Raw genomic sequence first — 15,726 nt, forward strand, 5'->3', positions numbered from 1 at the left:
TTTATTTAGTATTAATGTAGCTACAAGTTATAAGAATAATGTAGTTTTAGATCATTTCGTTTACTACAGTTGTGCCTGAAATGTCTACAGAACGTAACCAGGGAATAAACTGAGGGATGTCTGTATTACTAAGCTTTCAATGGCTCTGGATTTTTGTGAAAATGACGAAGTTATGAACAACCTTCCAGCCCTGACAGTGAGCTGAAGAGGCAGAATAAATAAAAATAATTAACAGGGACGGTCCAGGACCCAGGCAGCTCCCGACTGACGTTCAGAACTTGTCCTCGTCCTTCTCTCTCGTCCCCCGGCTCCGTTCAGATGGCGCCGGACTACGACCACTTGACGCTCATGGAGAAGGTCGAGGTGTTCGAACACGCTGTGAACAACACGGCCGGGGATGACCTGGCCAAGTTGCTGTGGCTGAAGAGTCCGAGCTCCGAGGTGGGCGAACCCACCTCGTCCGGTTCTCGTTATCGGTTTGCTACCCGATCAACGCCTGAACGATGGCGCCAACATCACATTCTTTCAGTACATTTTACTTCAAAAATTAGCTGGTGGCTGGAGCGCTCTGGAGTAGAAGCCCCGCCCCTCAGGTTTCTCGCCGTGTGATTGGTGTGTTCCCTTCGAGGGTGTGGCTAACTGGAAAGCTCATTGGTCGTTTGCAGGTTTGGTTCGACAGGCGGACCAATTACACGCGCTCCCTCGCCGTGATGTCCATGGTGGGCTACATCCTGGGACTCGGAGACAGGTGAGGTCGCGCCGCACTAACGTGACGAAGGGTCTACCTACGTGTTACGCTGCTGCCAGGGTCCGAGACTCTTCACCAGTGAGACTAAGTACCTTTCAGAGAGTGCGGCAGTGAGAGGCTGGACTTCTTTGGGGGAACTTTTCAGTCCCGAGTCCAGATCTTCAAGCGTTGCTCCCCCTGGTGGTCAGTGCTGAAGGGCCACGTGCCGTGGTATGCTGTGCTGTGTCCTCAGGCACCCGTCTAACTTGATGCTGGACAGGCTGAGCGGGAAGATCCTCCACATTGACTTCGGCGACTGCTTTGAGGTATTTTTTCGCCCTTCTGCATTTTAACTCCTCTCTTTACGTGGAGTTGTCGGAGTGACTGCCCCTCCCCCGCTGCCAGGTTGCCATGACCAGGGAGAAATTCCCCGAAAAGATCCCCTTCAGGCTCACGAGGATGCTCACCAACGCCATGGAGGTAAGTGCCGTGATCGGCCACCTCTCTCGTGGTTTGAGGGTTACGGAACGGAGCCCCTCAGCTCTCTCTCTCTCTCTCTCTTTCTCTCTCGCTCGCTCAGGTGACGGGTCTTGACGGAAACTACCGGATCACGTGTCACACGGTGATGGAGGTGCTGCGTGAGCACAGGGACAGCGTCATGGCCGTGCTGGAGGCTTTTGTTTACGACCCGCTGCTCAACTGGAGGCTCATGGACAGTGAGTGTTTGTCCACTTCGACCACAGCAGCCAATTCAGACTTACAGTTAAGGAATCCACACCCCGCGGTCGTCATGGAGATTCTCGCCCACGGCCGGCTGCTTTCAGGCTGGGTTTCGGCCGGTCCTCGCCTTACCCAGAGTGCAGTTCACCACGGTAACGCGAGGTCATATTTGTATGCACAGGCAGGAGGTGCGTAAACACTCCGTGATCATGGTGTGTTGAGGGTGTCGCTCACGATGTGTTCAATGCTGTGCCGTACAAAAGCAGTGTGTGGCAAAGTACTGCACGCTGTTTGGTGTGTGTGTGCGTGCGTGCTTGTGTGTTTTTTTTTTTTTTTTTGATCGTGTCTCACACCCCTGCCTCTGTGTCTCCACCCACAGCAAACACCAAAGGGAACAAACGATCCAGGACCAGAACGGACTCCTACACAGCAGGACAGTCAGTCGGTCGGTCGGATCCTCGTGTGCGAACGTATCGCCATCTGCTCCACGTTCCGTTGACACACTTTTGTCTGATTTGCTCACATCAGCAGCAGACACATAGTTTTGTTTTGTTTCCCGTTTAGCAAACTCCGATTCCCAGCAAGGCAGCTGTGTTACCAGCTTCTTTTACTGTGATTTCCTTCATCTTGCCAAGGGCTCTTGTCTGAACGATTCCAGTAGTTGTATCCATGGAACGCGAGTGTGTAAAACCTTTGACCTTGGTGTGTGTTCTGTGTGTGTGTTCTGTAGAAGCCTTGGATGGTGTGGACCTTGGAGAAACTACCCACAAGAAGCCAGGAACCACCGTGCCTGAATCCATTCACTCCTTCAGTGGGTGTCAGTGCCAGGGTGTATGCGCACGCACGTACACACTGCCTGCTTCCAGCCACTCAGACTGTCAGTTACTCGCTGAGATAGAAACTGAGTTGTTTGCAGTTGCCCAGTTATACTAGATTTACACCCCCTCCCTCTCCTTAGGAAGGTAATTAACCCCTGAAGAACCCCCCATAAGGTGAATTCTCATGAACCAAAGACACGACCCCCATTAATTACACTGGAAAAAGTTTCGTACTGGGTGTGTCTGTTGTACTGGACTTTGGTGACGTTTTATCAGAATTGGCTGTGAATTTTGGGTCTCAGGAACACGTATATAGATATGTGTAGTGAACACTACTTCGGACAGTTACTATACCATAGTACAGCTGCACTTGCTCAGCTCAGCGCACTGTGCAAACCACACACACTTTTTTCCCCCAGATTCCACACTTTATTACACACACATATAGAAATGGCTGGTACTTTACCCCGGAATTGACTTAACGGTTAGCAAAACCCCAGGTAGCTACACGTCAACACCCAACGTAAAACACTGCCGACATCAAAGTGTTGACATACAGTGCAGTGCAGACCCACAATGTAGTGTCCGAAAACGCGGGTCTTTCCCGAATAGTCAAGATGGACGTAGATCTTCTCAAATATGCAAATGAAAGCTGTTCGTATTTGTCAGCAGGAGGGGGGCACTGGGGGGTTCGACTGTTGGAAGGTGTGCAGACTGATGGTCACTCACCACCACGGTAAAGGACGGTCCGTTGTCTTTTGTTCTGTCCCTGCCAGTTGGAGACGGCCTCGTGCAGCCCGAAGCCTTGAACAAAAAAGCTATTCAGATCATTAACCGCGTGCGGGACAAGCTCACGGGTGAGTGGTGTGGTGTGCGGGCGGTCGATGGGCAGAGCCGAGACTTGCCGGAGACTCGTCACGGTGGCATCGCGCTCGCTGTAGTGTGAGCGCTGTCCCTACACATACTGGACCGTGACGTCCACGTCCGCTCTCTCCTCCAGGACGAGACTTCTCTCACGATGAGACGCTGGACGTGGCCACGCAGGTGGAGCTCCTCATAAAGCAGGCCACGTCACACGAGAACCTGTGTCAGTGCTACATCGGCTGGTGAGCGTCCCCTCGCCTACTGCAGCTGAGTGCAGTTTGACCACAGATGCCTGCGCTGACCGACCGTCTCTCTGTGTCCAGGTGTCCATTCTGGTAGAGGCTCCTAGCGCTCAGCGTCATCTCCATTGCGGGCGGGTGGATGGACAGATGGACAGGCGGACAGATAGAGAGAAGGAGCACAGCTCTGCTCGGGCGACCGGGGTCGAACTCGAAGTCCACGTAGGGCGTGTAGAATGACCGTGTGTGATGTAACATGATGATGAGGCGATGCAGCGTAGACTTTCCTTGCAATGGAGGTCAACTGCTCTATTCTGTGTTAAATAAATGCTTGTTAAATGTCACGTACATCTAGAGTTTCCTTCTCTTTTTCATGTTTAGGCTCAGGCAACCTGACAATATTTGGCCCACACACTCGTCCATGATTAACGATCAGAATCCCTTCTCTTCACGTTTCCCATTAAAAAAAAGCATGTGACTCTGATTCATGGGGTCGGCATGTCGGGTTACAAGGGTGACCGGGTGTCACACCCCCTTTGGCACAACGAGGAGCACCTGTGGCTGATCAGGGGACGGGCGCATAAAAAGGAGATGCAGAGCACGCACAGACGTGGAATCTTGTTCAGTGTTATTACTCATCTGCGTACCTAGCTTTGCTTTCCTGACTTCCCTGATTCCTTGTAATTGTCCTCGTCCTCATCCTCCTCCTCGTCTCCTCGAAGCCTCTCCTGTATCTGCACGCCTTCCTGGTTTACCATGACTCTTTGTCCGTTCCCCGGATTACGTCTCTCGGATTCTCACTTTGAACTTCGTTCGCACATCGGTGACCCTTTGCCTGTTTTTTGACCATGTTTTCTGGATCGCCCCTTGAAAGATCCTCCTGTGCTCCGCGATTGGGTCCGGCGCTCCTACCGTGGGGAAACTCTGTGACACCGGGGAGGGGACAGCTTTTGCAAGGCACTTTTCATTTTTGTAGAAGGGTCACTGGTATTAATGGCAGTCACATTTATTGATTTGTACTACAATATTTACAGTTTCCTACTAATTTATCCCTCATTTCTGCCATGAGACCTGAAATAAGGACCCGTCCCCCTGGACAGTACAGGTACAGGACAACGGGGACTAAAGCTTCGACTTCAGTGTATTTGAAGGCCACTGAAAAAGAAAGGCTTTGTGTGTTTTACATTTACTCATATATTTACATTACATTTACGTTTATTTATGTAGCAGATGCTTTTGTCCAAAGCCACGTACATCTCAGCAAAAGTTCAATTTATGCATTACATTAACAGAAGGAGACATAGCTGCAGACATGTGACTCAAGCAAACCTAGTTTGTTACCTACCACTTGCTGCACCGAGGTTCATCGTTCGAGTAGGTGAATAAAAATCAGGATAGACAAATCCCGATACCCTCCCACCAATTTTTATTTTTTTTTTTTTTAAATATTATAAGATACACAAATTAGCAAGTATCAGTGCCTTCTGTCTTCTGAGCACCAGGGTTCCACCTCCTCAAGACTTTGTCGTACGTCAAAACCATCTGGGGATCGATCTTCCTGCACAGGCGAGTCACCAAACGCCAGACCTCCCGCACCTGTCCGCAGTTCCAAAAGGCGTGTGGGAGAGTTTCACTCTCACTGCACTGGAATCACGGGAGGAGTGGGTGGCTGGTCAGTTTGTGCCTATACAGGCCTACTTTGACCGGCAACATACTTTGTAGACAACGCCAGTTCAAATCTTGATGGTGGTGGTCGAGCTCCTTTGGCTGAATCCTCCTCGAGCCCCAGAAGAACTCGAGTTCCTCTCCTCTTGACCACGGCCTTAAAGTTTACTTTACCAGCGCTACACATGAAGATTGTTGGCTCAAAATTCACAAATACTCATTCAGACTAAACTGATATAAATCCACCTGGAGTAAAGTAACTGGTCATACAGGTTTTGTATGATGGGGAAACACAATGACACAGCGGTAGCGCTGCCACCTCTCAGTGCCTGGGCTGTTTGGGTGTAGCTTCAAATCCGATGTAGTTGGTTGAGAGTTTGCATGTTCTTCCTTTGTGTTCCCATTGGGTGCTCTGGTTTCTTCCCACTGTCCAAAGACAAGCAGTTCAGGTGAACTGGACACTCCTGTAGTGTGTGTGTGTGTGTGTGTGTGTGTGTGTGTGTGTGTGTGTCTCTGTGTCTGTACTGAAACATTTATCCATTTTCACAAGCTGCATGTCCTCATCAGGGTCGTGATGGTCTCGAACCCATCCTGGAAGGACTGGGGGCAAGGTGGAAAGAGGGGGGGTTGCCATGGATGGGACAACATTACATCACAGGGTAACCTCTCATACACACACCATGGGCAATTTCTTTATTGCTTATAATTCATTTTCAATTCGTCTGAACTACAGTTCCTTCAGATGTGGGTGGAAACCAGAGCGCCCAGAGGAAACTCACACAAACACAGAGGGAACATGCAAGCAGAACACAGACTGAGCTAAATTCAAACCAATGTCTCAACAGCCCAGGAACCACAAGGTAGTGGCACTACCTGCTGCACCACTGTGTCACTTATACTGACAGAATAATAAGACAATTTTCAAACAGCTTTAATAATAATGTCTAAAGAAATATTAACACAGAGCAGAAAAATAAGCAGAATGTCTGAAAAGAACAATAGAGGAACACACACAGGATTCCTCCTTCAGTTTGAGTTCAGCTCCTTTTTTCTCTCTCATCTCAGAGAACACAGTTTCACTTTAGATCCTGGTGCAAAAAACCCAAACCCAAACCTAAACGCAGGATAGAGGGGTTCAGTGAATGTGGTCTGGACTCTGTGGAGGAGGGTCATTATGTCCTTAGAGACACTGTAGAAGGACAGAGTTCCTGCCCTGTGATCCAGGTAAACTCCTATTGTGGAGGAACTGGGACCAGATACTGGAGTCTTTACTTTATTGTGATAGAAACTGTAACTGGAGGGAGAGCAGTACAAACTCCAGGACTTGTTGTTGTGTCCAAGAGCACAGTCATCACCTTCTCCTTTCCTGTTGATCCCTTTATATGACACTGCTACATAAACCCCCCTTCCACTCCACTGAAGTTCCCAGTAACAGCATCCAGACAGACCCTCTTTACACAGAACTTGTTTCCAGTAGTCAAATCTCTCTGGATGATCAGGATATGACTGGGACTCCTTCTTCCAGGTCACCGCTGTGTTCCTCTCAGACAGACTGAGGTTTTCATTCACTGTATTTGTGTCCAGTGTGAGCTGACAGGCATCTGATGGAGGAGAAACAGAAGAAAAGAGTTTTTGCCTTTAGCTGATCCTCATTTTTACCTCAGTTTACTGTAATATTACCTGTAAGTTACAGCTGTATTGACTAATGGTGGACAAAATGTCGGTAATTAATCTGACAATTAATACAATGTAACAAGTACATTTACTGCACCTCTTGTCGAGTGAATTTGTGGAGAAAGCGCACTTTGTCCTAAATATACTATTTATCTGGTACATTTGTGTAACTCAGACACATCAAGTTCAAGTTGTTTTTATTGTCATTCCTCTATATAACTTGTATACAGTGGAACGAAATGTCGTTTCTCTGGACACCATGGGAGCAACAGGACAAAACAAAAGGGCTGTACTGAAAGCAGTGTGTAGTGTATGGAGTCCTGCTGGATTAGCGTTTACTGTGTTGGGAGGACAGAAATGTGCACAAGACGGATTTCCCGCCACTTGTGAAAAACACTTGTGAAGACACTATACTCCAACGGAGCTACTAGTGATGCTACATGAAGCCTCAACTGGCGACTCTTTGTGACGACGGACGAATCTCTCGCTGCACCTCTTTATTATCCAATCACATCAACTCCCTCCAGTCTCTTTCAGAACACGTGACTTCATATTGTGCGTTTCATTGGTCATCTCATTTACAGCATTTCTCTAAGCCAATTAAATTACTCCTAGATTGAGCCAATAGTAACCCTGTTCTGTGTCAACTGACTTATTCTGTTTTTTTCATTGGCCAGGATGGACTGTCACTCATTTTCACTTCACAGAATCAGTGTTGCTCATACTTTACCACACAATCTTAAGAAAAAGGCGCTGTAAATGATCAGTGACAGTATAACAGGAAATATACCGTTAGTGAGTGAGAAGGAATTGGTAGTGCAGCAGTGAGTGTCTTTCACAAGGACACTAGAGCAGCGGGAGAAGTTACAAGTGAACTTTGCTAAGTGATACACTGCCTGCTGTCACACTGTCGTCATGGTGACGGAATATGACACATCATATCATGGACTATGACACGTGTGTAATGTTCATGACAAAGGAGCAGTGTGTTAAAACCACATTTTCTCTGTGCAAACACACTAAACAACAGTCACAGTGAGTTGAGCACAAGGAGTAACAAGAATCATATTTTGTGTCTTACTGACTAATAATGAACTTTATGTTCTAAAATATCTCTTAAAACAGAAATAAGTGAACACTGGAACTAGTTTTTACAAACAGAGTAAAAGCATTATTAAAGTATTTTAACTTGTTCATAAAAGTTACTTCAAAAACTTTTAGTGTATTAATTTGACACTTTTACTGTAGTTCATATCTGGATGAGAACTTTTACTTGAGCTGTTTTTCAAGTAACGACACTTGTATTTGAGTTTTCTTTCTCACTATTATACACACCTCTGTGAGTCACAGCCCTGAAATACTGAAACACACATCTGTTCACATAAACTCAGGGAAATCATGGAAACTCCACACAATTAATGGCACAACATTTTGTCTTAATCACAGGTACGTGTGTGTGTATGTGTGTGTGTCTGTCTGTCTGTCTCTCTGTCTGCCTATCTGAGTGTTTGTGAACAGACTCACAGGGTAAAAACTCTTCTCTGGTCCTGGGTTCCGTAATCTGTTGTTTTTTCACTAGAAAGAGATGAGGAGAAACAGAGAGTTGAGGGAATGGGATTTACCTCTGGTCCTGCGTACATGTGTGTTTCCTGTATGGTTTAATTTCTACTGTCGTGGAGATCAGAATTTCATTAAATACACACTCACATGGACTGGGCTTTGAGACCTTCACAAACATTACTGTAAATCCACATTGTTTATATTATATCTATATAGAAATGTGTTTTATGAGAAACAATGTACTACATCATGTGTGTATGATGAAAATGTATTTATTTCTGTACCAACCTGTTTGGGAGATCTCTGTGAATTTGTTCTTACAGGCTTCCTCTAGTTGGCCTTTGAGATCACAAAGAGCTTTCTTCACATCTCCAAAAGAGCAGTGTGGGTCCACAGGGATGGTGGGTAAGTGTACAGGTCCAGGAGGGACACAGAGAGACTGGAAACTCTACACACACAGATAGAATGAGTGAAAGAAGCATCTCCAGCTCACATCCTTTAAGTGTATCATATAAATGTATCACACATGCTGTGTTCTCCAGTCTCATAGAAAAGCAGTGTTGTTACCTGTAGGAAATGGATGTGATCCTCTGTGTGTGAAAGCTGCTCCATCTCAGCATCTCTCCTCTTCAACTCAGCAATCTCCTGCTCCAGTCGCTCCAGGAGACCTTCAGCCCGACTCAGCGCAGCCTTCTCCTGAGCTCTGATCAGGTTTACCACTTCAGAGCGCCTTTTCTCAAGGGAGCGGATCATCTGGGTGAAGATGCTCTCGGTGTCCTCCGCTGCTGCCTGTGCGGAGCGCTGTTAGAGACACACAGAGAGGAGGGAGCCTGTTTATTCCCCACAGTGTGACTCAGTGCGATCGAGAGCCACAGCACTGGAAAGTGGTCCAACTGTGGTCTCCTCACTGTGTGACTGGAGGAGAGCCCTGACTGAGCCCTCAAATGGCTCTTCCAGCAGCCAGCTGAGCTGTTGTCTTTTCCTCTGCTCCATACTCACTGTGAGTGAGTCCACAGCCTGTCTCAGCTCCTGCACCTTCTTCTCTCTCTGCTGGATCCCTTCCTGGAATTCGCTCTGTGTCGCCTTTAGATGCTTCTGCGGAAACACAAAAATACAAGGATGCCTCATTCTACAAATCCTGGAGTTACTAATTTTCAAACAGACAGAAATTTTTTAAGCTTTTAATTGCATTTACTGCACTGTTCTGTTTTTGTGATGGAGTCAAAATTACCTGCAATTCCTCATTTCAACAGTTGAAAGCAAAACACACTCAGAAGGAAACACAATTAGAGCTGAAGGACCACATTCCGTCTTCTCAAGCTTTTACAACGTCAGTTTGTGCAAAGTTAAAATTTTAAAATTAGATGTCGTACAAAGTACTTATTATTTAACTTATTGATCATACCTGTTCATCGGTCCTTCCTGCAGAAGCTGAGACTGTATCATGTCCTCTATGTTCGTCCATCACACACAGCAGACAGATACACTGATGATCGGTACGACAGTAGACCTCCAGCAGTTTGTCATGTTGGGAACAGACCTTTTGCTGAAGGTTTCTAGTCGCATCAGTCAGTTTGTGTTTTTTAAAAGCTGGAGAGTCATAGTGAAGCTGGAGGTGAGTTTCACAGTAAGAAACCAGACACACCAGACAGGACTTGACGGCTTTGTTCTTTCTCCCAGGACACACATCACACGCCACATCTCCAGGTCCAGCAAAACAGTGTTCAGGAGGAGAAGCCTGGAGTTCTGTCTTCTTCAGTTTCTCCACCACTTCAGCCAGCATGGTGTTTCTGCCCAGAACAGGTCTTGAGCTGAAGGTCTGTCTGCACTGAGGACAGCTGTAGACACCAACATGATCCTGCTGGTCCCAGCAGCCTTTAATACAGTCCATACAGTAACTGTGTCCACAGTTTATTGTCACTGGATCCTTCAGTAGATCCAGACAGATTGAACAGCTTAAATGTTCCTGATGAAGAAGATCTCCAGCTTGAGCCATTTTGGTTTGTAGAAAGAGAGTTTAGTTTCATTTCACCAAACTGGTTCAGGGTGTGATGACAGAAGGTATTTCCTGGTTCTACGGTACAAGGGTTGGGTTACATGGTGACATTCTGATATGACATTTTCTTTTCTCACTTCTCTAGTTTGCAGCTAAATTAGATTGAGGGGAGTTTTCAAGATGACGACTTTGTAGGGAACGTTTTCACAGCTCAGATGGCAAGAGAGTTGGAAACTGACTAAACAACAATTTTGTTGAAGTTTTACATGTCTTTGTTTGTTATCTGTCTAAATTCCAGGGGAATGAAAAATATTGTTAAATGTAAATCTTTTTTCTTTTTGCCAAAATTCACAAGACTGACTTTCCCAGGAGTCTCACTCAACTGCGGAAGACAAGTATATCTGAAGGACCCAATGGGGTGATGAGGTGTAGATGTTGCATCTGTTTGAGTGACCAGCAGGTGTTTTTACTGTTAAAAACTGTTAAAACATCCTACAGTAACACTAAACGTTCAACTGAACTTAGATGTGGAACTTCTCCGAGATTTAGTGTGGAAAGAGGAATCAGAGAAAGTTGCCCCCTTTCCTTTTTCTTACTTTCCACTCACTCACTGTCCAGCTTTATTATGAGGAGGGATCTTTGGGGAACATTATCATTCGGCAGTTAGCTGATGACACCACCCTTTTCTTAAGAGTTTGTGACCAAATTCCCCTTGATTTAAATATTATTCATACTTTTTCTTAGGCATCAGCCCTATATCTTAATATCAATAAATGTGAGCTTGTGGCAGTCAAAGACTGAATTATCCACTCATACGAATATTCAAGTGAAAAACAGTGTTATTCATTCAAGGATAACTGTCAATAAAGATGAGGAAAAAAATACTCCCTCAATTTAAGCCCTATTACTGAGATGAAATAGAAAAAACGTAGTCCCACCCTCAGCTATAATAGCCTTGAGCAAATTCCCTGGATCGATCGGTCCATCAGCTGTTGTTTAGATAGCGCTGATCGTAAAGGACCCCTCACACCCCGCTCACTGTCTGTTTACCCTACTTCCCTCTGGCAGGCGATACAGACTGATCAAAAGATGGACTACCAGACACCGAAACAGCTTTTTCCCGGCAGCCATAAAGATTCTAAAGGCCCTCCTATAACCTCAATCTACACTGGACTTTTTACTTCTGCTGCACCCTACCTGTTCAACATTACACCCATGTGCAGCACGTTCTTTACATCTTTCGTGCAACATCATGTGCAATATGTTCTCTAAATAACTGACAATCACTGCACTATAATGCCACTTTATGATACAGGTGAACGCATACTTTTTTCTATGCTTGGTCATTTAGTTGTATTATGGTTGCACGGTTTTGTGTTCTGTCTGCATTATAGGTAGTCATGTTTGTATTAGTCTATGTCTAGTTCAGTACGTGGATATGTAGCATGTATATGTGAATGTGCACTGTAGGTTTGCTCTAAACCGGAACCAAATTCCTTGTATGCTCAGGTATACTTGGCCAATGAAGCTGATTCTGATTCTGATTCTGACAAGATGCTCTCCATTCGCCCCTTTTAATGTTCCTCTGTCTTTCAAATATACAGGAGAAGAATTTTGCAACTTGTTCCCGAAAAAGCCTTTGCACTTAAAAGTTACACGACTGAGGATGTTATCAATCTTGAATCTCAATCTTGAGAAAGTCAGAGAGCTGTAGAGGAAGAGAGGCTCAAACCCAGGGGACGGTGCTGTACGCTGAAGGTTGTTTTCTCCAAATCCCCAAATACTCACTCAGACCGAACTGATGTGACTCAATCTGCAGTAAAGTAACTGCTCATACAGGTTTTGTATGATGTGGAATGTGGAAGAAATTCTCAAGAGCTCACCTGTGATAACATCTTGGTACGCAACCAGGACCACATCCCTGCCTTTATCAGGTCATGTCAGTGTAGTGCTTGGAACAGCCTGTTTCACAGGGATTTTCCATTTCATAGTGCAATTTGCAGCCTTAACACACATTACAAAGAAATATTACCACTTACTATGCCTAACAATTTCTATGTCTATTAAATTTGAACATCACAGGAGACACATTGACACAGCGGGAAGTGCTGTCAACTCTCAGTGCCGGGGCTGTTTGAACCCTGTGCAGCTGGTTGGGAGTTTGCGTTTTCTCCCAGTGGGTTTCCTCTGGGTGCTCTGGTTTCCTCCCACTGTTCAATGACACACAGTTCATATGAACTGGACACGCTAAATGTGTGTGTTTGCAGGCATGCTCGTAGGAAAAGAACCTGTGAAGTTTCAGATTGACTGCAGTGCTGCTGTAATGTAATTCCTATTGATCTGCTGAGTCCAGACACACAACTAAAAGATAAAGAGACTGTGCTAGTCATGTACAACCAAAGCAAAGTGAGACCACTTGTATGCACTGGAAGTTATAGAGTCTATGGATGCGGAGATTCTTTGCAGTCTTTCCATGTCCATTTCAGGGTCTATCAGTTCGAAGTGCTCATGCTTTCTGGATTCGGAGGCTTATAGAGGGAGTCAGGTCCCCTGACCCACATTGCGTTCATGAGCTGTGATGCAGCCGCAGATCTGGTGGCTAAGTCGGCTGGGTTCTGCTCCAAAGGGACGTAATGCCACTGCTCAGGGGACGTTGTCTGGCGTATGCGATGCACACAATTGTGTACGTAGACAAAGAAGCGCTTTGAGTCATTACAGATGTATCCGAGGACCACCCTGCTGTCACAGTAGAATTTTACAGCGTCCGGCTTGTGGTTCAGTTAATCTAAGATCAGCTCTGCTATCTCAACCGCCAGGACAACTCCACATAGGTCAAGGCGTGAGATTGTGGGCTCCGGCTGCGGTGATAGTTTTGCCTTTCCCAGCACAAATCCAACTTCACAACATCCATCTTCAGTGACAGTTCTTCAATAAGCTACTGCCCCTATGGCCTAGTTTGAGGCATCAGAAAAAAGACACAGTTCTGTGTACATAGGTCTTGAGAGTGACATGGGTACATAGCAGCGAGGCACGTGGAGGCTGCTCAGCTCCCCGAGTGATGCTTTCCACACTTCCCATTTGCTCATCTTTTCATTAGGCAGAGGAGCATCCCAATCCCGAACTCCACTGGACAGCTCTCGCAACAACAATCTGCCTCTGATCGTCACCGGTGCTGCCAGACCCAAGCATCTTTGACCAAAGACGCTGTTGACGACTGATAGCACCCCACGACGGGTGTAAGGCTCGTCAGTGACAGCTACTTTAAAGGTAAACATATCTGTGCCGATGTCCCAGCATAAGCCTAGGCTCCTTCGGGCAGGCAGAGTCTCATCATCTAAATCCAGGTCTTGGATGCCCAAGGTCAGTCTTCAGGTTTGAAGGCTTTCATCACAGTGAAGCTGTTTGATGCAATTTTGTGCAGCTTCAGGTTAGACTCCGCAAGTGATGCACAAGTACGCTTCAGTAGGTCTCTGGCTGCAGACTCTGTAGAAAAGGATACGAGCCCATCGTCCACGTAGAAGTGTCTTTCCACAAAGTTCCTTGTGTCAGCTCCATACTTTGGTTTGCCTTTCCGAGCAGCTCGCTGCAGACCGTAGATGGCAACCGCCGGGGACGGGCTATTCCCAAAGACATGCACCCGCAGACGATATTCTTCTATCTCCTTGGATAGGTCATTGTCTTTATGCCACAGGAATCTCAGGTAGTCTCTGTGGTCATGCTTCACTAGGAATCCATAAAACATCTGTTGCATATTGGCGGTGACTGCGATGAGGTCCTTCCTAAACTGTAACAGCACACTCAAGAGAGTATTGCTCAGGTCGGGGCCTGTGAGCAGCACTGATTTGAGGGAGACGCCGTGCTGTTGGGCGCTTGAGTCAAACACGACTCGTATCTGCCCTGGCTTCTGGGAATAGTACACCCCGAAAATGGGCAGGTACCAGCATTCTTGTTTCTCATGGACGGGCGGTGCCTTCTCTGCATGTTTGTTCTTGAACAGCTTTTCCATGAAGGAGAAAAACTGCTGCTTGATCTCTGCGTTTTTGCTCAGAGTGCATCTTCAAGATGTGAGGCGGGACAGTGCTTGTTCTCTGTTGTTTGGGAGTGGGGGACAAGGTGACTGTCAACTTTCAAGAGTTTATTGTCATACGTACACCATACAATGAAATTCTTACTCTGTGAATGCTCCAAGCAGCTTATGACATAAATTATAAAGACATAAGGAAGAAAAGACACGACATAAATTAAAAATTAAAAAAAATAACTATTAGTGCAAATGCAAGAAACAGCAGCTTATGACATAGGTTACAAAGACATTAAGAAAAATGACACAAGAGATGAATTGCAAATTTAGAAAATAACTATTAGTGCAAAAGCAAGAGGCAGAATTATGTACATGTATAAAGTGTACAGTGCACAATGTAAACATGGAAGACATGCATGTGCAAAGTTCTGCAGAGGCAGAGAGAGACTTGAATGGTAAGGGAGCTACCAAGTTGTTCTTTTCATCCCGATGGACTTCGTTCGCCATAATCTTTAGAAAGATCTCATCCTCGAAGGACATGGCACACTAAGGGGCTGTGCAGAGGGCGTGATCGGGATTGAGGACTTGATTCAGTCGATTCCTACTGATGTGCCCGTTGGGGGCAAATGTTTTACATTTATTTAGAAAACACTTTTCTCCGAAGCGACTTCCAATGAACTCTATGTAGTGTCATCAGCCAACACACCTTATTCACCGCGGTAACTTACACTGCTAAATACACTACTTACACTGGGTCACTCATCCATACATCAGTGGAACACACACACACACACACACACACACACACACACACACACACACACACACACACACTGTGGGTGAACCTGAGCAGCATGTCTTTGGACTATGGGAGGAAACCAGAGCACCCAGAAGAAACCCACGCAGACACGGGGAGAACATGCAAACTCCACACAGACTGACCAGGGATCAAACCCATGTCCTCTCGAACCTCCCAAACCATATTAAAGCACAACGCATGAGGTTTGGTCACCAAAACAGGTTTTATTTAGAAGCAAAAGCCAAAAACCAAGATGAGGACACGGTTCCTTTCAGGGGAGCATAAAGTATAAACAAGAGCACACACACACACACAGGAACAGTACGTATAGCGTGTTCCTGGACGTCAGCTTATCAAGTTATTAGCATCTAGTGACTGTAGTAATGTTGTAAACAGCTGTTTGTGTTTGTTTAGAAGTCCTTTCCCATGTAGAATGCCCAGGAGGGGTGGACCCCTAGGGTTTTTTTCCCCTCCCTAACCTTTCAGCTAGGAGATTTTTGTTTTTTAGTTTAATACAGCTTGATATACTTTTGTAAAACTTAATTATAGATTAATTGATCATTTAATATATTGTGGCACACAGCGACGTGGGTTTGGACAGGGCAAAGGAGGACGCAGATGCAGCGTTCATAACAAACGATTT

At 45.9% G+C, this 15,726-nt stretch overlaps 2 protein-coding genes across 5 annotated transcripts in view; one reads left to right on the forward strand and one right to left on the reverse strand.

Moving 5' to 3' along the window:
• mtor (mechanistic target of rapamycin kinase) overlaps window positions 1-15,726 on the forward strand; it is an 84,053-nt gene that overhangs the window by 64,886 nt on the left and 3,441 nt on the right. For 3 of the 4 annotated variants that reach the window (XM_029249917.1, XM_029249918.1, XM_029249919.1), the window contains exons 49-58: window positions 319-441; window positions 666-748; window positions 981-1,053; window positions 1,133-1,207; window positions 1,308-1,443; window positions 1,827-1,892; window positions 2,178-2,258; window positions 3,042-3,122; window positions 3,266-3,371; window positions 3,453-3,716. The exons of the other annotated variant lie outside the window; for it this stretch is intronic. In XM_029249917.1, coding sequence (XP_029105750.1) covers window positions 319-441; window positions 666-748; window positions 981-1,053; window positions 1,133-1,207; window positions 1,308-1,443; window positions 1,827-1,892; window positions 2,178-2,258; window positions 3,042-3,122; window positions 3,266-3,371; window positions 3,453-3,468 — 840 coding nt within the window. In that variant the 3' untranslated portion in view covers window positions 3,469-3,716. Of the gene's footprint in view, window positions 1-318; window positions 442-665; window positions 749-980; window positions 1,054-1,132; window positions 1,208-1,307; window positions 1,444-1,826; window positions 1,893-2,177; window positions 2,259-3,041; window positions 3,123-3,265; window positions 3,372-3,452; window positions 3,717-15,726 lie in introns of those variants that run through there. 4 annotated transcript variants of the gene reach the window in all.
• Window positions 5,790-10,278, reverse strand: LOC114909880 (tripartite motif-containing protein 16-like). Its single transcript, XM_029249922.1, has 6 exons — window positions 9,673-10,278; window positions 9,267-9,362; window positions 8,835-9,068; window positions 8,556-8,715; window positions 8,232-8,282; window positions 5,790-6,634 (listed from the first exon to the last, which is right to left on the reverse strand). The coding sequence occupies exons 1-6, from the start codon at window positions 10,261-10,263 to the stop codon at window positions 6,090-6,092; spliced, it is 1,677 nt and encodes a 558-aa protein (XP_029105755.1). The 5' UTR covers window positions 10,264-10,278; the 3' UTR covers window positions 5,790-6,089.

This window comes from Scleropages formosus, chromosome 2 (genome assembly GCF_900964775.1).
Source record: "Scleropages formosus chromosome 2, fSclFor1.1, whole genome shotgun sequence".
In the NCBI taxonomy this organism is placed as follows: Eukaryota; Metazoa; Chordata; class Actinopteri; order Osteoglossiformes; family Osteoglossidae; genus Scleropages; species Scleropages formosus.

Excerpts from the sequence above, each read along its gene's own strand:
- LOC114909880 (XM_029249922.1), bottom strand. The coding sequence starts at position 10,263 with ATGGCTCAAGCTGGAGATCTTCTTCATCAGGAACATTTAAGCTGTTCA. Across the intron at positions 9,069-9,266 it reads AGGCTGTGGACTCACTCACA|CGCTCCGCACAGGCAGCAGC; the intron begins GTGAGTATGGAG and ends TGTCTCTAACAG. Across the intron at positions 6,635-8,231 it reads CAGAGAAGAGTTTTTACCCT|ATGCCTGTCAGCTCACACTG; the intron begins GTGAGTCTGTTC and ends CTCCTCCATCAG.